The sequence below is a fragment of the Glandiceps talaboti genome, chromosome 6 (assembly GCF_964340395.1).
Source record: "Glandiceps talaboti chromosome 6, keGlaTala1.1, whole genome shotgun sequence".
NCBI classification, from domain to species: domain Eukaryota; kingdom Metazoa; phylum Hemichordata; class Enteropneusta; family Spengelidae; genus Glandiceps; species Glandiceps talaboti.
The window spans coordinates 384,819-405,409 of record NC_135554.1 but is presented as its reverse complement, the minus strand read 5'-3'; the positions used below and the strand labels follow the sequence as shown (position 1 = coordinate 405,409).

At 37.1% G+C, this 20,591-nt stretch overlaps 1 protein-coding gene across 1 annotated transcript in view; it reads left to right on the top strand.

Annotated features, from left to right (window-relative positions):
* The window catches only part of LOC144436440 (putative ferric-chelate reductase 1), a 276,780-nt gene that overhangs the window by 192,456 nt on the left and 63,733 nt on the right, over positions 1-20,591 (top strand). Inside the window, exons 12-13 of the mRNA XM_078125238.1 lie at positions 1,685-1,782; positions 7,298-7,356. Of these exons, the coding sequence (XP_077981364.1) occupies positions 1,685-1,782; positions 7,298-7,356 (157 nt within the window). The remainder of the gene's footprint in view (positions 1-1,684; positions 1,783-7,297; positions 7,357-20,591) is intronic.

The following is a 20,591-nucleotide window of genomic DNA, read 5'->3' as shown; positions in this document are numbered from 1 at the left end:
CACAGTCCAAGGATATTCATGAACATTTACTGACATTATTGAATGTCACTTCTCAGTAAAGACTGTAGTAAAAAGTAATAGGTTACGGAGCGTTCGATAGGCAGCCAACACATGGCGCCATCTATAGTTCAAATACATCATATAGTCCAAATACCGTAACCTAATCAGTTCTTGCCACTACCCTACGGAACATGTGTACTAAATTTAGTTTAAATTGAGCCAGTTGTTTTTTAGAAAATGATGATATGGTTGCATCACTTTAGACAACATTTCCTGACCAGAATTTTTTTTAAATTTTTGTGGCCTACAGAAATTATGCCAATATCTTATCAAAACTAAACACTACATCGATAATATTTTCAAGACAGATGCGCTTAGGTATCGCAAATGTATGTACCAAGTTATAATGAATTTGAAGTGTGCATTCTTGAGCTTAATTACATAAATTGCTCATTAATATTAATTGCTAATTAATATTCATGGGATGTTCACCAAAATCTAATCAGTTCTTGCCATTACCCTATGGAACATGTCTACAAAATTTCGTTTGAATTGAGCCAGTCATTTTTTTGAAAATGATGATACAGAGACACACACACACACAGAGAGACACACAAAGACATTTCAACCCCTAATATAAAACCTTCCTTACGGAAGGTAAAAATGTCAGAAGACAATTGGTTGGGTTCCATCCATCTGTCCATCCATCCATCCACCCAACTGTGCATGTAATGATGCATTCACCGTCACATCTGTGGCATGCACCAACAGATTTCAACTTAACCAGGCACAAAGGTAACATACTATGTGAGACATACGCACGTCACTTAGTTTTGGGACTGAATCAAGTATGGCCAAATGGCAGCCATATTTGTTAATTGTGTGTTTACCCTCATATCTCTGGCATGCACCAACCGATTCCAACCAAACCTGGGCCAAAGGTAACATGCTAATTGTTGTTAAATTCACAATATACATCATAACTTTTGAGATGTAATATATAGTACTGCCATTCAAGTGTCTACACCCATATTATCAAATATAAGCTTTCTTTTAAGACCTTCAACATTGACATTGAAAGTCTTCTTCAAGGTGAAATAGCCAAGTTTGGGTTTTCTTCAGAGCTTTTTGAAACAATTATTTCAAGTGATAATATTTTTAATCATGATGTGGGTTTGATGATGTGAGGCATATGCAGTTCACTTAATTTGCGATGTGTATACGAAAATGACAGCCATATTTGTGATAAAAAGTACATTTTGGCTGTTATCTCCAAAAGATTGATACCTATTGACACCATTCAAGTGCCTACCCTGACATTATCAATGAGGAGTTTTCTAATGAGACTATGACCTTTAACCTTGACAAACATTTTCAAGATGAAGAGAGAGAAAGGTTATGTTGTAGTTGTACACTTACGACAGCCAAATAATATATAATTGCGAAATATACTGATAACCCAACACTACAAACATATGCATCCCTGGAAAGTCTAACAAATCATTTCCATGTTTCAGTGTTCCATTTCCATTCCAGTTGGTGGCTATGTCTTTGACTGAAGGTTTGTGTGTAAGTATTTTCACTTGAGTAAAGAGTTTATAAACTCATTGTGTGCCATTTTATTGTTTGTGGAAAAAAACACAAACCAATACCATATATGTGATATATTTGTATTTACTTTCAGTTGGTCTTTGTACATGCACTAAGTGGTATCATAGTAACAGCACTGGGCTTGACAAATCCAATTATGGCTTTCTTCAGACCACATCCAGGCGCAGAAAAGTATGTATCATATAAAGCAGTGATTAAGTTTAAATGTGAAAAAATATTTATTATTAAAAACAAAAAAGAAAACATGCAGTGTAATGATGTCTGAAATGTTGTTCAGTATCATAATGCTCATCAACTGATATATAATTGATTAATCAATCCACACTTTCTCTTTCTCTCTAAAACAGAGATGCCAAACTGCAACAATGTATTTGATGCGCTTATCAGTCAGTGTTATCAGACCTTGGTTAGACTTTGTTTATCACAGAATACAGTATGGGTGATAGACAATACTTTCAATAGAGACACTGACTCATTAGTTGTTGTAAAACATTGTTTGGTATATACAATAACATTTTATGTGTGTATATACTTTACTTTAATTACTTCGATGATGAAATTGTGTTACATTATATGTATTGTTTTTAGCACACCTGACCTTCTTGGTTCAGTAGTGCTATAGGCATGGCATAAGGTCTGTCTGTCTGTCTGTCTGTGTGGATGTGTGGATGTGTGGATGTGTGTGTAATAAACTTCAAGTGAAAAAAACACGACCAAATGCAATGATATCCATTAGCTTGGATGTCTAGTTGACAAATTAGTCAAATCAAAGTGATCTTACCACTGGTAATGATTTGGGTAAAAAATGTGGTTTTTGGTCAGCAAATTTAAACTCAAAAACTACCGGTCAGATCGGTCTGAAACTTGGTTGGAACATTCTTAGTGCTGTGTAAATCATGAAGTTTTGGGTAGGGATGTTTTTAGAGGTGTTATTCTGCTGTTATCGTTAAAAACATTTTGACACAGTTGGCCTTAGCAACAGTGAAATGATGATACATATTGCAAATGATAACAGGGATGGGTAGGTAAGTGAATACAGAGTCAAAAAATGAATGGAAAAATGGCTAGCAACAGGACCACACCTATAGTAATAGCTAATGATATCATCGGAGATATGCAAATTAGGCTTAAAAATATGAATTTTGGCCAAAAACTTATATCTCAAAAAGTACTTGGTGAATGAGACTGAAACTTGGTAAGATGGAACTTGGAAGTGTAATTCTGCAGATTTTCGACGAAATGTTTTGACACAATTGGCCCAAGCAACATCATCATGCCCATAGCAACAACCAATTGGCAGCATATTTTGATTAAATGACACAACATCATCTGTTAGGCAAGTGAGTTAACATTCAAAAAATGTATGCAAATATCCCTAGCAACCACGATCTCAACCATAGCAACAGCCAAATGGTGGTGGTGTACATGACACTGTATTTTACAAAGATAGCAACAGGGATTCTTAGACAAGTGAACAAACATTCAAAATGTGTATGCGAAAATGCCTAGCAAAAAGACCACACCCATAGCAACACCCAAACAGTGGTGTATTTCACAAAGATAACAAGGATTCTTAGACAAGTTAATAAATATTCAAAAACTGTATGCAAAAATGCCTAGCAACATGACCACGACCATAGCTACATCCAAACGGTGGTGTATTTCACAAAGGTAATAACTGGGATTCTTAGACAAGTGAACAATCATTCAAAACAAGTATGTGAATATTAACAAAACCACGCCCATAGCAACAGCCAAATGATCATGTATATTGTAAAGATAACATCAGGATTGGATAGGCAACTGGATAGTCATTTCAGCAAATGAACACCTATACTATACCTATAGCATGGGTCAGCATGTGGGTAAACATTTTTAAAAACTGTACAGTTGTGCTGCAATGCCATTGGTGCTATTTTTATAGGTGTTATTGTATATTGTTTTTAGCACAACTGAACTGATAAGGTTCAGTAGTGCTATAGGCATGGTGCAGTGTCTGTCTGTCTGTCTGTCTTCTGTGTGTGGAAGACTTAAACACAAAATCCGCAAGACCAATTGCATTGGTATTTGGTAGGGACATTACTTTAGCTGTCTAGTTGGGAAATTGTTTAAAGCAAAATGATTGCATCACAGGTATTTGATTTGGGTAAAAAATGTAAACTCCAAAACTACTAGACAGATTGGTCTGAAATTTGGTGGGAACATTCTTAGGGGGTTGTACATTAAGATGTGTTCATGACATGATGATTCCTATAGTAATATGCACATTAGGGCTAAAAAGGTGTCTGTTTGGTCAAAAATCTTTAATTCCAAATCAAAAGAGCAGATTGGGCTGAAATTTAAATGCACCAACCTTTTTACTATCATAATGATATTAAACTTTTCTTAAGCTTAAAGATTTTCACCCTATGCTAATTTGAGATGATATTGTCTTTTAAAGATGCTGAACTTTACACTATAATGATGCCATTTAACTTTTTAAGAACGTATTCCAACCCTGTGTAAGTTATAAAGAATACTTTCTCACGCTTGATGGTGCTGTCTTGTAAAACTTGGAGGTTATTGTTTGAAAGGGTTTGAGTAACATAAAATTGGCTCTTAATAAGAGTAAGAAAGCTCCAGGGCTTCTAGAGGGAGACCCCCCCCCCCCTACATGAGGTGGACATATCCAAGTCTCAAGCTCTTCCCTCTACCTCTTACCGTCAAGATGCTATCAAACTATATTTCAAAAATAGTTCAACCCTATGTAGTTCCTTTTTACATGTTGGTGAGGTCTTGTAAAGCTTGGAAATTGTTTTCTGAAAATAACATCCAGGACTTCTAGGGGAGACCCCCTAGGACCCCCATAAGAGATGTACATATTCCCTTCTCAAGCTTTCCTCTACCTTTCACTGTCAAGATGCTATTAGACTCCTTTTGGAAAATATTTACCCACTGTAGTCAATAATTATAATTGTCATGTGATAGTGCTAACCCAGGACCTTATATCACGATCAAAAAGTACCTGCACAATTGAACTGAGGTTCTGTAGTGCTAAAGCGATTGCCCAGCATCTGTCTGTCTGTCTGTGTGTGTGTGGGGGGGGGGGGGTGCATGTGTGTGTGTGTGTGTGTGTGTGTAAACAACTTAAAGTCAAAAACCGCTGAACCGATTGCCATGATATTTGAGTCCATTACCTTGGGTGTCTAGTAGGGAAATTGTTCAAATCAAAATGATCTTACCACCAGTTTGTGATTTGGGTTTGTCTTTTTGGACAAAAATCTATAATTCCAAACCCACTGAGCAGATTGGGCTGAAATTTAATGGGAATGCATTTAGGGATGTATGGACAAAGAAATATTAAGCATACAATGATTCCATGAGTGATATGAAAATTAGGTGTAAAAATGTTCTTTTTTTGGTCAAAAACTTATATCTCAAAAAGTACTTGGTCAGTGAATCTGAAACTTGTGAGATGTTTCTGAAAGTGTTAATCTGCAGATTTTCAAAACATTTTGACAAAATTGGCCCTGGCAACCATGACCACACCATTCACAACAACCAAATGGCAGTATATTTTACTTAAATAACATCATCATCTAGTAGGCAAGTGAGCAAACATTCAAAAAATGTATGCAAATATGTCTGGCAACATGACCACGCCCATAGTAACAGCCAAATGATTGCATTTATTCCAAAGATAACAACAGGGCTGGATAGGCAACAATTCATTTTGTAGCACAACTGAACTGAGGTGCAGTAGTGCTATAGGGATCGCCCAGCATCTGTGTGTGTGTGTGTGTGTGTGTGTGTGTGTGTGTGTGTGTGTGTGTCAAAAACCACTGAACCAATTGCCATATTTGGTGGGTCCATTACCTTGGGTGTCTAGTTGGGAAATTGTTCAAATCAAATTGATCTTACCACTGGTTTGTGATTTGGGTCAAAAAATGTGATTTTTAGCACAACTGAACTGAGGTTCAGTAGTGCTATAGTCATTGCCCGGCATCTGTGTGTGTGTGTGTGTAAACAACTTAAAGTAAAAAAACTGCTGGACCGATTGCCTTGATATTCGGTGGTCATGTTACTTCTGGTGTCTAGTTGGAAAATTGTTCAAATGAAATTGATTGCATCAGAGATGTTGGTTTTGGGTCAAAAAATGTGATTTTTGGTCAAAAAACTTAAACTCAGAAACTACTGCCAGGTAGATTGGTGCCAAATTTGGTGGGAACATTCTTAAGGGGGTGTAAAGTAAGATTTGTTCATGACATGATGATTCCATCAGTAATATGCAAATTGGGGCTAAGAATATGTCTTTTTGGTCAAAAATCTATAATTGCAAAACCACTGAGCAGATTGGGCTGAAATTTAATGGGAATGCATCTAGGGATGTTTGGACAAAGAAATAGTAAGCATACAATGATTCCATGAGTGATATGCAAATTAGGTGTAAGAATGTTCAGTTTTGGTCAAAATTTTTATCTCATAAAGTACTTGGTCAATGAGTCTGAAACTTGGTGAGATGTTTCTGAAAGTGTTATTCTGCAGATTTTCTTCAAAACATTTTGACCCAATTGGCCCTAGCAACCATGACCACACCCTTAGCAACAGCAAGAACTTTAAAACTACCTGGCAGATTGGGCTGAAATTTGGGTGAAACATTCTTCAGGGTGTTTATTTATACTAAGAATTGTTCATAACATGATGAGCCCATCGGTGATATGCAAATTAGGGCTAAACATGTATATTTTTGGTCAAAAGTCTTTAATTCCAAAATTTGATGGGGATGCATCAGGATGTATAAATGAAGAAATATTAACCACATAATGATCATCAGTGATATGGAATTTAGGTGTAAAAATGTTCTCTTTTGGTGAAAAACTTGTATCTCAAAAAGTACTAAGTGAATGAGTCTGAAACTTGGTGAGATGTTTCTAGAACTGTTATTCTATATCATTGCTTTTCCTAAAAAATCTTTAACTTTGAAATTACCCAGTAGACTGAGTTTAACTTTGTTGAGAATGGGTAGATTTGTCCTCATTTGCTGAGACAGTGAGAACAGTACATTAACACTATACTAATTGTTTATTAGCTATAATGTTTACTTTACTATTTCCTCTGGTGGTAAAGTATGTAGCATGGACAGTTTGGTTTATGACTTGATTATGTAATATGTTGTAAGACAGCTTTTTCATCACCTACCCATATAAACTGAATGTAGCTGGCATTTGATATTACAATAAGACAAGCAAGAAAGTTAAACCTGTTACATTGGTATGACTTAGTTCCAAATTGATTTTTTTAAAAATAAAGAAGTACAAAACCTTGTAGACACATCAATTTAAAGTTTAATTAGGATGTTGCTATACTTGTTTTGATTAAGTACACTTTCAACATAGGATGGCTGGATTATTATAATGGAAATTAGGTATGAACATTTTGTTTTGTTTTGGTTACAACATTAAATCCTCAAAAAATTATATAACTATCATTGCCCTGAACATGAAGTTGTGCGACAACACAATATTTGCACTATTTATTTTTGTTCATGCAGCAAATGAACACATATACCTAGCATTGATCAGTATGTGGATAAACATAAATGTACAGCTTCAACACCATTGGTGCTATTTTTTAATTAATTGATTGATTGATTGATAATGTAGTTAACTGTTGGTAACTTAGTACTTGCTTGTCTTCCTTATTTCAGGCGTGTTATATTCAATTGGGCTCACTGGGGTGTAGGGACAGCATCTCATATACTTGCAAGTAAGTCCATTGATTTACATTCCATAACTATACAATCTTTGTTAGTCCCCGCCGGACGAAGTCCGGGACGGGGACTTATGGATTGGGTTCCGTCTGTCCGTCCGTCCGTCCGTCCGTCCGCAGCCATTTCTTGGAGATGCCTGGACCGATTTTTTTCAAACTTGGTACAGGGGCAACATACAATGGCATACATACGCATGTCAATTTGTTTCATGATACGATCCAATATGGCCACCTAGCAGCCATTTTGTTTGCAAATTTTCCCTGTCTAAAGCCATAACTCAGACATGCTTGAACAGATCTCATTCAAAGTTGGTATTAGGACAGTGTTCTATGGCATATATGTGCATATTCATTGTTGTCATGATATGATCCAATATGGCCGCCTGGCAGCCATTTTGTTTGTGAATTTTCCATGTCCAAAGCCATAACTCAGACATGCTTGAACAGATCTCATTCAAAGTTGGTATTAGGACAGTGTTCTATGACATACATGTGCATATTCATTGTTGTTGTAATAAGATCCAATGTGGCCGCCTGGCAGCCATTTTGTTTGCGATTTTTCAATGTCCAAAGCCATAACTCAGACATGCTTGAACAGATCACATTCAAAGTTGGTATTAGGACAGTGTTCTATGACATACACGTGCATATCCATTTTCATCGTGATATGATCCCCCATACCCGACCAATCATTTATTGTTGTAGGCATGTTCCATGTCCAACAAGCAGACACAACATATCTAAGTCTGTTTGATTTAGGTTCACAAGTGTTGTTGCGTGATCAGAGTAGTGATAATTCCTTAAAACCCAATCATATCGGGGACTATGTCATTCTCAATGACTTGTTCAGACAAATACTTCAGAATAGTCATTCATGTACATTTTAAAAGACTTTTAAAGGAAAGGTCCAATCAAATGACATATACTTGTAATTTCTATTAATGAAATACATTTGTGACAAGTGATTTATACAATTTTCTTTTTTAACTTAATTTTCCTTGCTTATAGCTTAAAAATTAGATTTAGCTTCCAATGTCACAAGTTCATGTATGTCGTTATTTTGCCCTTGAAGACAGCACCCACCAGTGTTCACTTTGAGAAATTAACAATTTATGTCATCATATTATCCCTGAGTGAAAAGTATTCTGTGTAAAGCACTGTAGGACTTGACCTTGGACTAGAGAGTTACCTGAACTCAGAGTATTTTTCAGTAGATATTTATTCATCATAAAGCAACATTTTCAGCTGGGTTACTAGCATATAGAAACAGGGTAAAATGGAGCTGGCACCGTTGCTAAATTCACCACTAGAGGGGTTGCCTAATGTCATGAGTACCAAGCACGACTAAAAGGAGCGACACAGAATTTGTGAGATTTCATTTTGAGAGCTTGGAAATAGACAGAATAATAAACTTAAAGGGTCAAACAAATAACGTCTGGAGATAGCACAGGAAATATTAACATTGTTGTATGATGTAAATGATCAAAAAGTGAGATTATGATACATAATGGGACATTTACAAACAAATGTAAAATCTAGTTGTATACAGAGTTTGCACGGTCCTGGAAACCCCTGGAATTTCAAACCCTCCCTGGAAAAATGCCCCCTACCCCTGGTAAACCCTGGAAAATGATCGTGATCAATTAATATTGATGATCGACATGTCTGTGCTCGAGCCACCCATTCATATGATTCACTACACTGAGTCTCGTAAATGTGAAATGGTTAAAATATTTTCGAAGTCTTTCGCCACGGTGGTGAATCAAAATTCATATATATTAGATTCCATATGCAGCAGAAAACAGAAAGTTAGAGCACTACCTTGAAGATACAAAGTTGATGATCGTAAATGTTGATATTTCGTTTCACTTTGGTTTTTCTATTACAATCAATCAACTTACCTGATGCATAACAATTAGGCTATATTTGCATACTCATAACCCCACTAGGCAAGAATTCTTGGTCTCGCCGATACTACCAATACTAGCCAGTTCTTATTTGCCTAGCGTTGCGTATGCACGCACGCTACACTCATACTCCGATAAAGTTCTTCGAACATTTAATGGCACTACCCTTGCAGGTATTTCCGTTCTTTCCTGTCCCTTTGTGGGACAATTTTTCTCTTTGAGGTTCTTTAATTGTAGTTTCAAAGACATTTATTAGCGTAGTAACATAACATTTACTGACCTACGTTAGCGTAGCACGCTATCGGTCTGAACTTCCAGTATCTCAAAACAAAACCGGAACTACCGTTCTCGTGTTTCAAGTGTGCTTTCTTTTAGAATTCTACGAACATGGAAGAAAGTTCTACAACGGAGATGTCTGGGGACCCCATTTTATGTACTCAATGCTACAAAAAGATGGACCCTAACTGTGGGCACAAGGTATGTGAAGCGTGCGTCGGCATGACTCCACAACAACCCGTGCCGAAGCCAGTGACAACCTGTAGTAAGTCTAGGGCCCGTATAAATACGAGTAAGTCCACCTCGAAAGGTAAGAGTGTCAAGTCGTCCGAGCTTTTGTCAAGGTGCGACTATTCTTAATGAACATTTCGATAATTTTTCTCAACAAATGGCATATCAATTCAAAAATCTCAGAATCTGCCGAGTGAGGGCGCTGTAGCTCAGAGGAATAGCACAGTCCCTACTTCGAATGAAACAGATGGTAACATTGGTACTCAGCCTACTATGGTTCCCGAGATGGGTGTCAATCCTAGTTTAACTGAACGTTTTGATAGATCCGATGGGGTATCTCTCTATGCTGGGAATGAGTTTGATGAGATCACATACCTGCCACAGCAGGAGTTACGTTTTAGACGTCCTTATGGGGATCCCTCACACAGTACAGAGGCTCCTGACAAGGAACCAATTTCCGGCAGTGGAGTTTCTACGATTACTCAGTTTGATGTGTCATGCACTCAACTGATGCCTCATGCCAGGTTGTACATAAGACCAATTCAGTTATACCTCCTCTCACAATGGCGTCCTATTGTTCATCCGATAGACAAACTGATCCAAATGGACCCATTACTTATCGACACACTCAGGTGGTGGGTATAGTACCAGACAACTTTTTCAAGGGAGTTCCCTTATATCATCCACCCCCAGAGAGCACTCTGTTAACAGACGCATCAGTCCAGGGGTGGGGGCCCACTATGGAGACTTGATCGCATCAGGAAAGTGGACCTCACTCCAACAACAAAAAGCACATAAACTGGTTGGAGCTAATGGCAGTGTTGAATGCCCTGAAAGCCTTTATAAACCACATAATACAACAAAGGGTACTGATACAATCCGACAATGGTAGTATCATACATAAATCGTCAGGGGGGAACTCATTCCCCATCACTGTGCATGCTAGTGTGGGAAAGAGCAGCTCATATTCCGGGAAAAAAAAGAATCTGATCGCAGATGCCCTATCCAGAAAACGCATGATTCCTACAGAGTGGACTTTGAACAGAACAGTGGTGAAGGAGGTCTTCATGAGACTGGGCAGACCACTCATAGTTCTTTTCGCTACAGTACCAAACACTCAACTACCAGTATTCTATGCTCCGCTCCCAGACCCAAGAGCGGAAGCTGTAGACGCTCTATCAATTTCATGGAAGCACCTATACGGGTATGCCTTCCCACCAGTACCTCTAATCCCTTGAGCACTTCAAAAGATAAGCTCAGAGGAAACAACTGTAATCTTGATTGCACCAAATTGGCCCAGAAGGTCATGGTTTCCAAAATTATCCAGCAACGATGGCTTGAGAAGGGCCTTTCACAAAAAGCTGCAAAATATGCAAGTGGAGCTAGAAGACAGAGCACCAGACAATCCTATGATAACAAAATCAGGACTTTTTATAGTTGGTGCCATAAACAATCTGTTAATCCCAGCAATCCAAGTATAGGACAGATTGCTGATTTCTTAGTTTTCCTTTTTGAGGACAGATCTCTTCAAGTCAGAACTATAAGCTCTTATTTATCAGCACTCTCAGCAGTGTTACCAGAGATACAGGGTGTCAAAATAGGTAGTCACCCTGCATTTTCTGCTCTTATCAAGGGCTTCTTTGTTCAGAGGCCTATTAAACGGCATCTTCTCCCTCCGTGGCACCTTCCCCTGGTTTTAGACAGCCTCAGGGGCAGCCCTTTTGAACCTATTCACTCATGTTCTCTTAAATTCCTTACATGGAAGACTGTTTTTCTACTAGCAGTGGTGACAGGTCGTAGACGAAGTGAGTTGCATGCTTTATCCATTGATCCCAATCATATCCGCTGGGAACCAAATGGGGTCAGATTAATACCTCACCTGCAGTTCCTGGCTAAGAATGAGTCCTTAAACCATCCAGGCACAGCTGTCTTTGTCCCAAAGCTCACAGCCTTTTCATCAGACTCTGAGGATAAGTTCTTATGTCCTTACAGAGCATTAAAATGCTATATTAAGACAACTGCTAAACTGAGAGGTAATCACAGTCAGTTGTTTCTCGCTTACAAATCTAATGCCCATAATCCAGCACATCCAAGCTCTATCTCTCGCTGGATAAAAGGGACTATTTTCTATGCCTATAACAACCAGGACAGTACCAGTCGTCAGTTACACAGGATTACTGCACATGATACTTAGAGCTTTAGCATCATCCTGGGCATTGTTTAATGGTGTTAGCACTGATGACATCATGAAAGCTGCATTCTGGGCATCACCAACTACTTTCATCAGCTATTACCTGAAAGATGTTGGCATGGATTAAGCTGCCTTTGGTTTATCGAGCCTAAGCTCAAGAAGCAAAAGAACTTAACTAGATGGTGAGTGAAAGTTCCTTTTGACTTTATAATTATATACTATCCACCTCCACAGATACCTTTGTATTCTGTTAATAGCCTAATTGTTATTCATCAGGTAAGTTGATTGATTGCAATAGAATAAGAGTTTCCCCAAAAGGAAACATTTTTCTATAAGATCAATCTACTTACCTGATGCAGTACCCACCCTCCTCCCCACTTGTTGGGAAATACAATTGTATTTAAGGATGGGCTGGCAAATAAAAACTGGCTAGTATTGGTAGTATCAGCGAGAGGGCAGCCTCGTCTATCGCGAGACGAAGAATTCTTGCCTAGTGGGGTTATGATATGAGTATGCAAATATAGCCTAATTGTTATGCATCAGGTAAGTAGAAAAATGTTTCCTTTTGGGAAACTCTTATGACTGATCATAGACAATGTCTATGGACTGATACAGTGTAATATTGGTACTGTTGTTTACATTCTCTGAGCGCCAATCTATGTGAATCGGGTCAGTCATCTCTGGTCCAATCAGATAATGGGATATAAGAAATAAGAAATAAGAAATAAATATTATTCCAGGGGGGGATGATTGCCCTTCCACGATAACCCATTGCTGCCTGCCATTTTTAGCACAACTGAAATGATAAGGTTCAGTAGTGCTATAGGCATAGCAAAGTATATGTGTGTTTGTGTGTCTGTCTGTGCGTTTGTGTGTGTGGATGTGTGTAAACAACTTAAAGTCAAAAAATGCTGGACCAATTGCCCTGATATTTTGTGGGTGTATTACTGTGGGTGTCTAGTTTGGAAATTGTTCAAATGAAAATGATCTTACCACCGGTGTGTGATTTAGGACAAAATGTGAGATTTTTGGTCAAAAAAACTTAAACTCCAAAACTCCTGGGCAGATCATTTGAAATTTGGTGAGAATATTCTCAGGTGTGTTTAAGAATTGTTCACAACATGATGTTCCCGTCAGTGATATGCAAATTAGGGCTAAAAATTTTAATACCTCCCGGAAGGGTACGGGAGGTAATAGCACTAATTTGGACAGCTGCAATAACACTAAATTAAACCACTGCAATAACACTAGATTAGTCCACTGTAATAACACTAGATTGGACCACTGTAATAACACTAGATTGGAACACTGTAATAACACAAGAATAGACCACTGCAACAACGTTAGATTAGACCACTGCAATAATAGTAGATTGGACCACTGCAATAACTGTAGATTGGACCACGGCAATTACACTATACTGGACCACTGAAATAATGTTAGATTAGACCACTGCAATAACACTAGATTGGACCATTACAATAACACAAGATTGGACCACTGCAATTACACTACAATGGACCACTGCAATAACACTAGATTGGACCACTGCAGTAACACTAGATCGGATCACTGCAATAACACAAGATTGGACCACTGCAATAACACAAAATTGGACCACTGCAAGAACACAAAATTGGACCCCTGCAAGAACATTAGATTAGACCACTGCAACAACACTAGATTGGACCACTGCAATAACACTAGATTGGACCACTACAATAACACTAGATTGGACCACTGCAATAACACTAGATTGGACCACTGCAATAACACTAGATTGGACCACTGCAATAACACTAGATAGGACCACTGCAATAACACTAGATTGGACCACTGCAATAACACTAGATTAGACCACTGCAAACACACTACGTTAGACCACTGCAATAACACTAGATTGGACCACTGCAATAACACTAGATTTGACCACTGCAATAACACTAGATTGGACTACTGCAATAACACTACATTAGACCACTGCAATAACACTAGATTGGACAACTGCAATAACACTAGATTTGACCACTGCAATAACACTAGATTGGACCACTGCAATAACACTAGATTAGACCACTGCAATAACACTAGATTTGACCACTGCAATAACACTAGATTAGACCACTGCAATAACACTAGATTGGAACACTGCAATAATGCTAGATTGGACAACTGCAATAACACTAGATTGGTCCACTGTAATAACACTTGATTGGACCACTTGTAATAACACTAGATTGGTCCACTTCTAATAACACTAGATTGGACCACTATAATAACACTACATTGAATCACTTGTAATAACACAAGAATAGACCACTGCAATAACACTAGATAGGACCAGTGCAATAACACTAGATTGGACCACTGCAATAACACTAGATTGGACCACTGCAAACACACTACATTGGACCACTGCAAACACACTAGATTGTACCACTGCAAACACACTAGATTGGACCACTGCTATAACACTAGACTGGACCACTGCAATAACACTAGATTACAGCACTGCAAACACACTACATTAGACCACTGCAATAACACTGAATTGGACCACTGCAATAACACCAGATTTGACCACTGCAATAACACTAGATTGGACCACTGCAATAACACTAGATTGGACCACTGCAATAACACTAGATTAGACCACTGCAATAACACTACATTAGACCACTGCAATAACACTAGATTAGACCACTGCAATAACAGTAGATTAGACCACTGCAATAACAGTAGATTGGACCACTGCAATAACACTAGTTTGGACCACTGCAATAACACTAGATTGGACCACTATAATAACACTACATTGGATCACTTGTAATAACACAAGAATAGACCACTGCAATAACACTAGATAGGACCACTGCAATAACACTAGATTGGACCACTGCAATAACACTAGATTGGACCACTGCAAACACACTAGATTGGACCACTGCAAACACACTAGATTAGACCACTGCAATAACACTAGATTGGACCACTGCAATAACACTCTATTAGAGCACTGCAAACACACTAGATAGGACCACTGCAAAAACACTAGATTGGACCACTGCAATAACACTAGATTAGACCACTGCAAACACACTACGTTAGACCACTGCAATAACACTAGATTGGACCACTGCAATAACACTAGATTTGACCACTGCAATAACACTAGATTGGATCACTTGTAATAACACAAGAATAGACCACTGCAATAACACTAGATAGGACCACTGCAATAACACTAGATTGGACCACTGCAATAACACTAGATTGGACCACTGCAAACACACTAGATTGGACCACTGCAAACACACTAGATTGGACCACTGCAAACACACTAGATTGGACCACTGCAATAACACTAGATTGGACCACTGCAATAACACTAGATAGGACCACTGCAATAACACTAGATTGGACCACTGCAATAACACTAGATTAGACCACTGCAAACACACTATGTTAGACCACTGCAATAACACTAGATTAGACCACTGCAATAACACTAGATTTGACCACTGCAATAACACTAGATTGGACCACTGCAATAACACTAGATTGGACCACTGCAATAACACTACATTAGACCACTGCAATAACACTAAATTGGACCACTGTGATAACAGTAGATTAGACCATTGCAATAACACTAGATTGGACCACTGCAATAGCACTAGATTGGACCACTGCAACAATACTAGCTTGGACCACTGCAATAACACTAGATTCGACCACTGTAATAACACTAGATTGGACCACTGCAATAACACTAGATTAGACCATTGCAATAACACTAGATTGGACCACTGTAATAACACTAGATTAGACCACTGCAATAACACTAGATTGGATCACTTGTAATAACACAAGAATAGACCACTGCAATAACAATAGATTAGAGCACGGCAATAATAGTAGATTGGACCACTGCAATAATGCTAGATTAGACAACTAAATTAGACAACTGCAATCACACAAGATTTAGACCACTGTTAGAATACTAGAGTGGACCACTGCAATAACACTAGATATAGACCAATGCAGTAACACTACATTAGGCCACTGTAATAACACTGGATTGGACCACTGCAATAACTATAGATTGGAACACTGTAAGAACACTAGATTGGACCACTGTAATAACACTAGATTATACCACTATAATAACACTAGATTAGACCACTGTATTAAGACTAGATTGGACTACTGCAATAACACTAGATTGTACCTCTGCAATAACACTAGATTGTACCTCTGCAATAACACTAGATTAGACCACTGTTATAACACTAGTTTGGGCCACTACAATAACACTACATTGGACCACTGCAATAACACTAGATTGGACTTCTGCAATAATGCTAGATTAGACCACTGTAATAACACTAGATTGGAACACTGTAATAACACTAGATTGGACCACTGCAATAACACTAGATTGGACTTCTGCAATAACGCTAGATTAGACCACTGTAATAACACTAGATTGGAACACTGTAATAACACTAGATTGGATCACTTGTAATAAACACAAGAATGTACCACTACAATAACAAGAGATTGGACCACTGCAACAACGTTAGTTTAGACCACTGCAATAATAGTAGATTGGACCATGACAATAACACTATACTGGACCACTGCAATAACACTAGATTGGACCACTGCAATAACAGTAGATTGGACCACTGCAATAACACTAGATTGGACCACTGCAATAACACTAGATTGGACCACTGCAATAACACTAGATTGGAAGACTGTTATAACACTAGATTGGATCACTGCAATAACAGTAGATTGGACCACGGCAATAACACTATACTGGACCACTGCAATAATGTTAGATTAGACCACTGCAATAACAGTAGATTGAACCACTGCAATAACACTAGATTAGACCACTTGTAATAACACTAGATTGGACCACTGCAATAACACTAGATTAGACCACTTGTAATAACACTAGATTGGACCACTGCAATGACACTAAACTGGACCACTGTAATAATACTAGACCAGCACTCTATGTAAATTTTGAATAATGGCAATTTAGTAGATTGGACCACTTCAGTAACACTACATTGGACCACTGTAATAACACTAGATTTAGACAACTGCAATCACACTAGATTAAACCTCTGCAAGAACACTAGATTGGACCACTGCAATAACACTTGATTTGACCACTGCAATAACGTTAGATTAGACCACCGCAATAACAGTAGATTTGACCACTGCAATAACACTAGACCAGCACTCTATGTAAATTTAGAATAGTGGAAATATAGTATATTGGACCACTGCAGTAACACTACATTGGACCACTGTAATAACACTAGATTTAGAACACTTGTAATAACACAAGAATAGACCATTGCAATAACACTAGATTGGACGACTGCAATAACACTAGATTAGACCACTGTAATAACACTAGATTGGACCACTTGTAATAACACTAGATTGGACCACTTGTAATAACACTAGATTGGACCACTTGTAATAGCATTACATTAGACCACTCTAATAACACTAGACTGGACCACAGTAATAACTCTAGATTTAACCACTGCAATGGCACTTGATTGAACCTCTGCAATCACACTAAATTAGACCACTGTAATAACATAACACTAAATTAGATCACTGTAATAACATTAGATTTGACCACTGTAATAACACTAGATTGGAGCACTTAGGTGGTAAACAGTGGAATGGCACCCTTTTCTACATTCAGTTAGTTGAATGACACCCTTGTACAACCGACATTTGTAATAATTGCCGAAATTTGTAATAAACCGAAATTTTTAATAAAATTGCTGACATTTGTAATAAATTGCCGATATTTGTAATAAACTGACGACATTTGTAATAAATTCTGTGAACGACAATTGTAATAAAAATTGCCGATATTTGTAATAAATTTCAGAAAAAAATGTGTAATAAATCTGCCGAAATGTGTAATAAAAAAGAGGTTAAGGGGGTTCCTCTCTGACTTTCAAAGAAATGGAGTTACTCATTCTAAACTTAGAGAAAGGATTTAAAATATCGTCATTACAGGCTTCCTAGAATTAATTTACAACAATTATGTCAGCCACTTGGATCTTTGAATCTTTGTCAATCAATCAATCAATCAATCAATCAATCAATCAATCAATCAATCAATCAATCAATCAACCAACCAATCAATCAATCAATCAATCAGTCAATAATAAGTCTACTTATCTACCTAGCTACTTACTTACCTACTAGTACCTACATTATATACCCAGCAGTACTCATGTACCAACCCATCAGTTCAAATCATAATTCACTTGATGAACACGTTGTGCTTTATTGAACGAATGTAAATTTTGATCATTGGTGGACGTGTTGTTAAATTGACTTTGTCAAAAGATAACTTGTCGGTTGGTTGGTTGGCTGGCTGGTTGGTTGGCTGACTGGCTGGTCGGTTGGTTGACTGACTGACTGACTGACTGGCTGACTGGCTGACTGACTGACGGAGGGATGGAAAGACGGGCGTATGGAGGATAGCTAAAAAATAATTTCAATCTGTTTTCTAACCTGATTTTATCTAGTTCTTAAATCTTACTTCCTCTAGTGTACAAGCGGCGAATGTATGAGTTGTTTGTGATTGTGAAGGCTTCTGAGTGATGAATGAATATACGAACTAGCATCATCAATCCATCACTTTATCAACACTTCATGGTTGTATGATCGAATGTATATATTTTAATCATTGCGGACAAAGTGTTGGTTGGTTGGTTGGTTAGCTGGTCGGCTGACTACCAACAAACTGATTTCTCTAGAAATCTTAGAAACGGCGATTTCACAACCAATTTTAGAGTGCATTTGGGGGCAAAAATTGAAAGCTTCATAATGGCTTGAGAAGTAATTGGTATGAGTATTTTTTAAAAACAAATTAGTTAGTATATCAATAAGTCTACACGGACATATTCTTGTCCGTGAGTGTGAAGAGATTAATATGCATAAAGGCGAATATTTCAGACATCATACATTACGGACACTTGGTGTTATGGATACTGTATATCACTATATCTCACCAAAGTCTAGCGACACACATACCAGTTTCCAGGTTCGATTATTGTTGGTCTGTGAACTAATTGTACTTATGTATAAAAAGAAACATAATCGCTTGCCAATATCTGCCTGATGGTTTTATTAACACAAACCTATGACAGGCCAACCAACGATAAACTCTGATATATAAAGGAAGAATTTTGGATTTGAATCATAGAAGTAAATACATAACAATATAGTTCTGTATCAATTTTTGGTGCTAAATACCGGCGCAAAACTTCCCTGGCTTAACTTGTAGAATAAGTTCTTACACAGGGAATTTTGATAAAGTTTCTTAGATCCAGGTGTTTAATTTGTTGAAATCTAGGATTGGTGAAGATGAGGCACTTATTTTGTAAATTTTTACTGTCAGTTTTACTTCAAATGTCGTTACAAATGTCGGCAATGTTATTACAAATGTCGTTAGTTTATTAAAAATGTCGTCAATTTTATTACAAATGTCCTTATTTTATTACAAATGTCGGCAATTTTATTACAATGTCGGCAATGTTTTACAAATGTCGGCAATTTTATTACAATTATCGTTAGTTTATTACAAATGTCGTCAATTTTATTACAAATGTCGTTAGTTTATTACAAATGTCGGCAATTTTATTACAAATGTCGTTAGTTTATTAAAAATGTCGGCAATGTTATTAAAAATGTCGGCAATTTTATTACAAATGTCGTTAATAAGTTATTACAAATGTCGGCAACGTTATATTACAAATGTCGCCAATTTTATTACAAATGTTGTTAGTTTATTACAAATGTCGTCAATTTTATTACAAATGTCGTCAGTTTATTACAAATGTCGTCAATTTTATTACAAATGTCGTTAGTTTATTACAAATGTCGGCAATGTTATTACAAATGTCGTTAGTTTATTACAAATGTTGGCAATGTTTTAACAAATGTCGGCAATTTTATTACAATGTCGGCAATGTTTTACAAATGTCGGCAATTTTATTACAATTGTCGTTAGTTTATTACAAATGTCGTCAATTTTATTACAAATGTCGTTAGTTTATTACAAATGTCGGCAATTTTATTACAAATGTCGTTAGTTTATTAAAAATGTCGGCAATGTTATTAAAAATGTCGGCAATTTTATTACAAATGTCGTTAATAAGTTATTACAAATGTCGGCAACGTTATATTACAAATGTCGCCAATTTTATTACAAATGTTGTTAGTTTATTACAAATGTCGTCAATTTTATTACAAATGTCGTCAGTTTATTACAAATGTCGTCAATTTTATTACAAATGTCGTTAGTTTATTACAAATGTCGGCAATGTTATTACAAATGTCGTTAGTTTATTACAAATGTTGGCAATGTTTTAACAAATGTCGGCAATTTTATTACAAATGTCGTTAATAAGTTATTACAAATGTCGGCAACGTTATATTACAAATGTCGGCAATTTTATTACAATTGTCGTTAGTTTATTACAAATGTCGTCAATTGTATTACAAATGTCGTCAATTTTATTACAAATGTTGTTAGTTTATTACAAATGTCGGTAATTTTATTACAA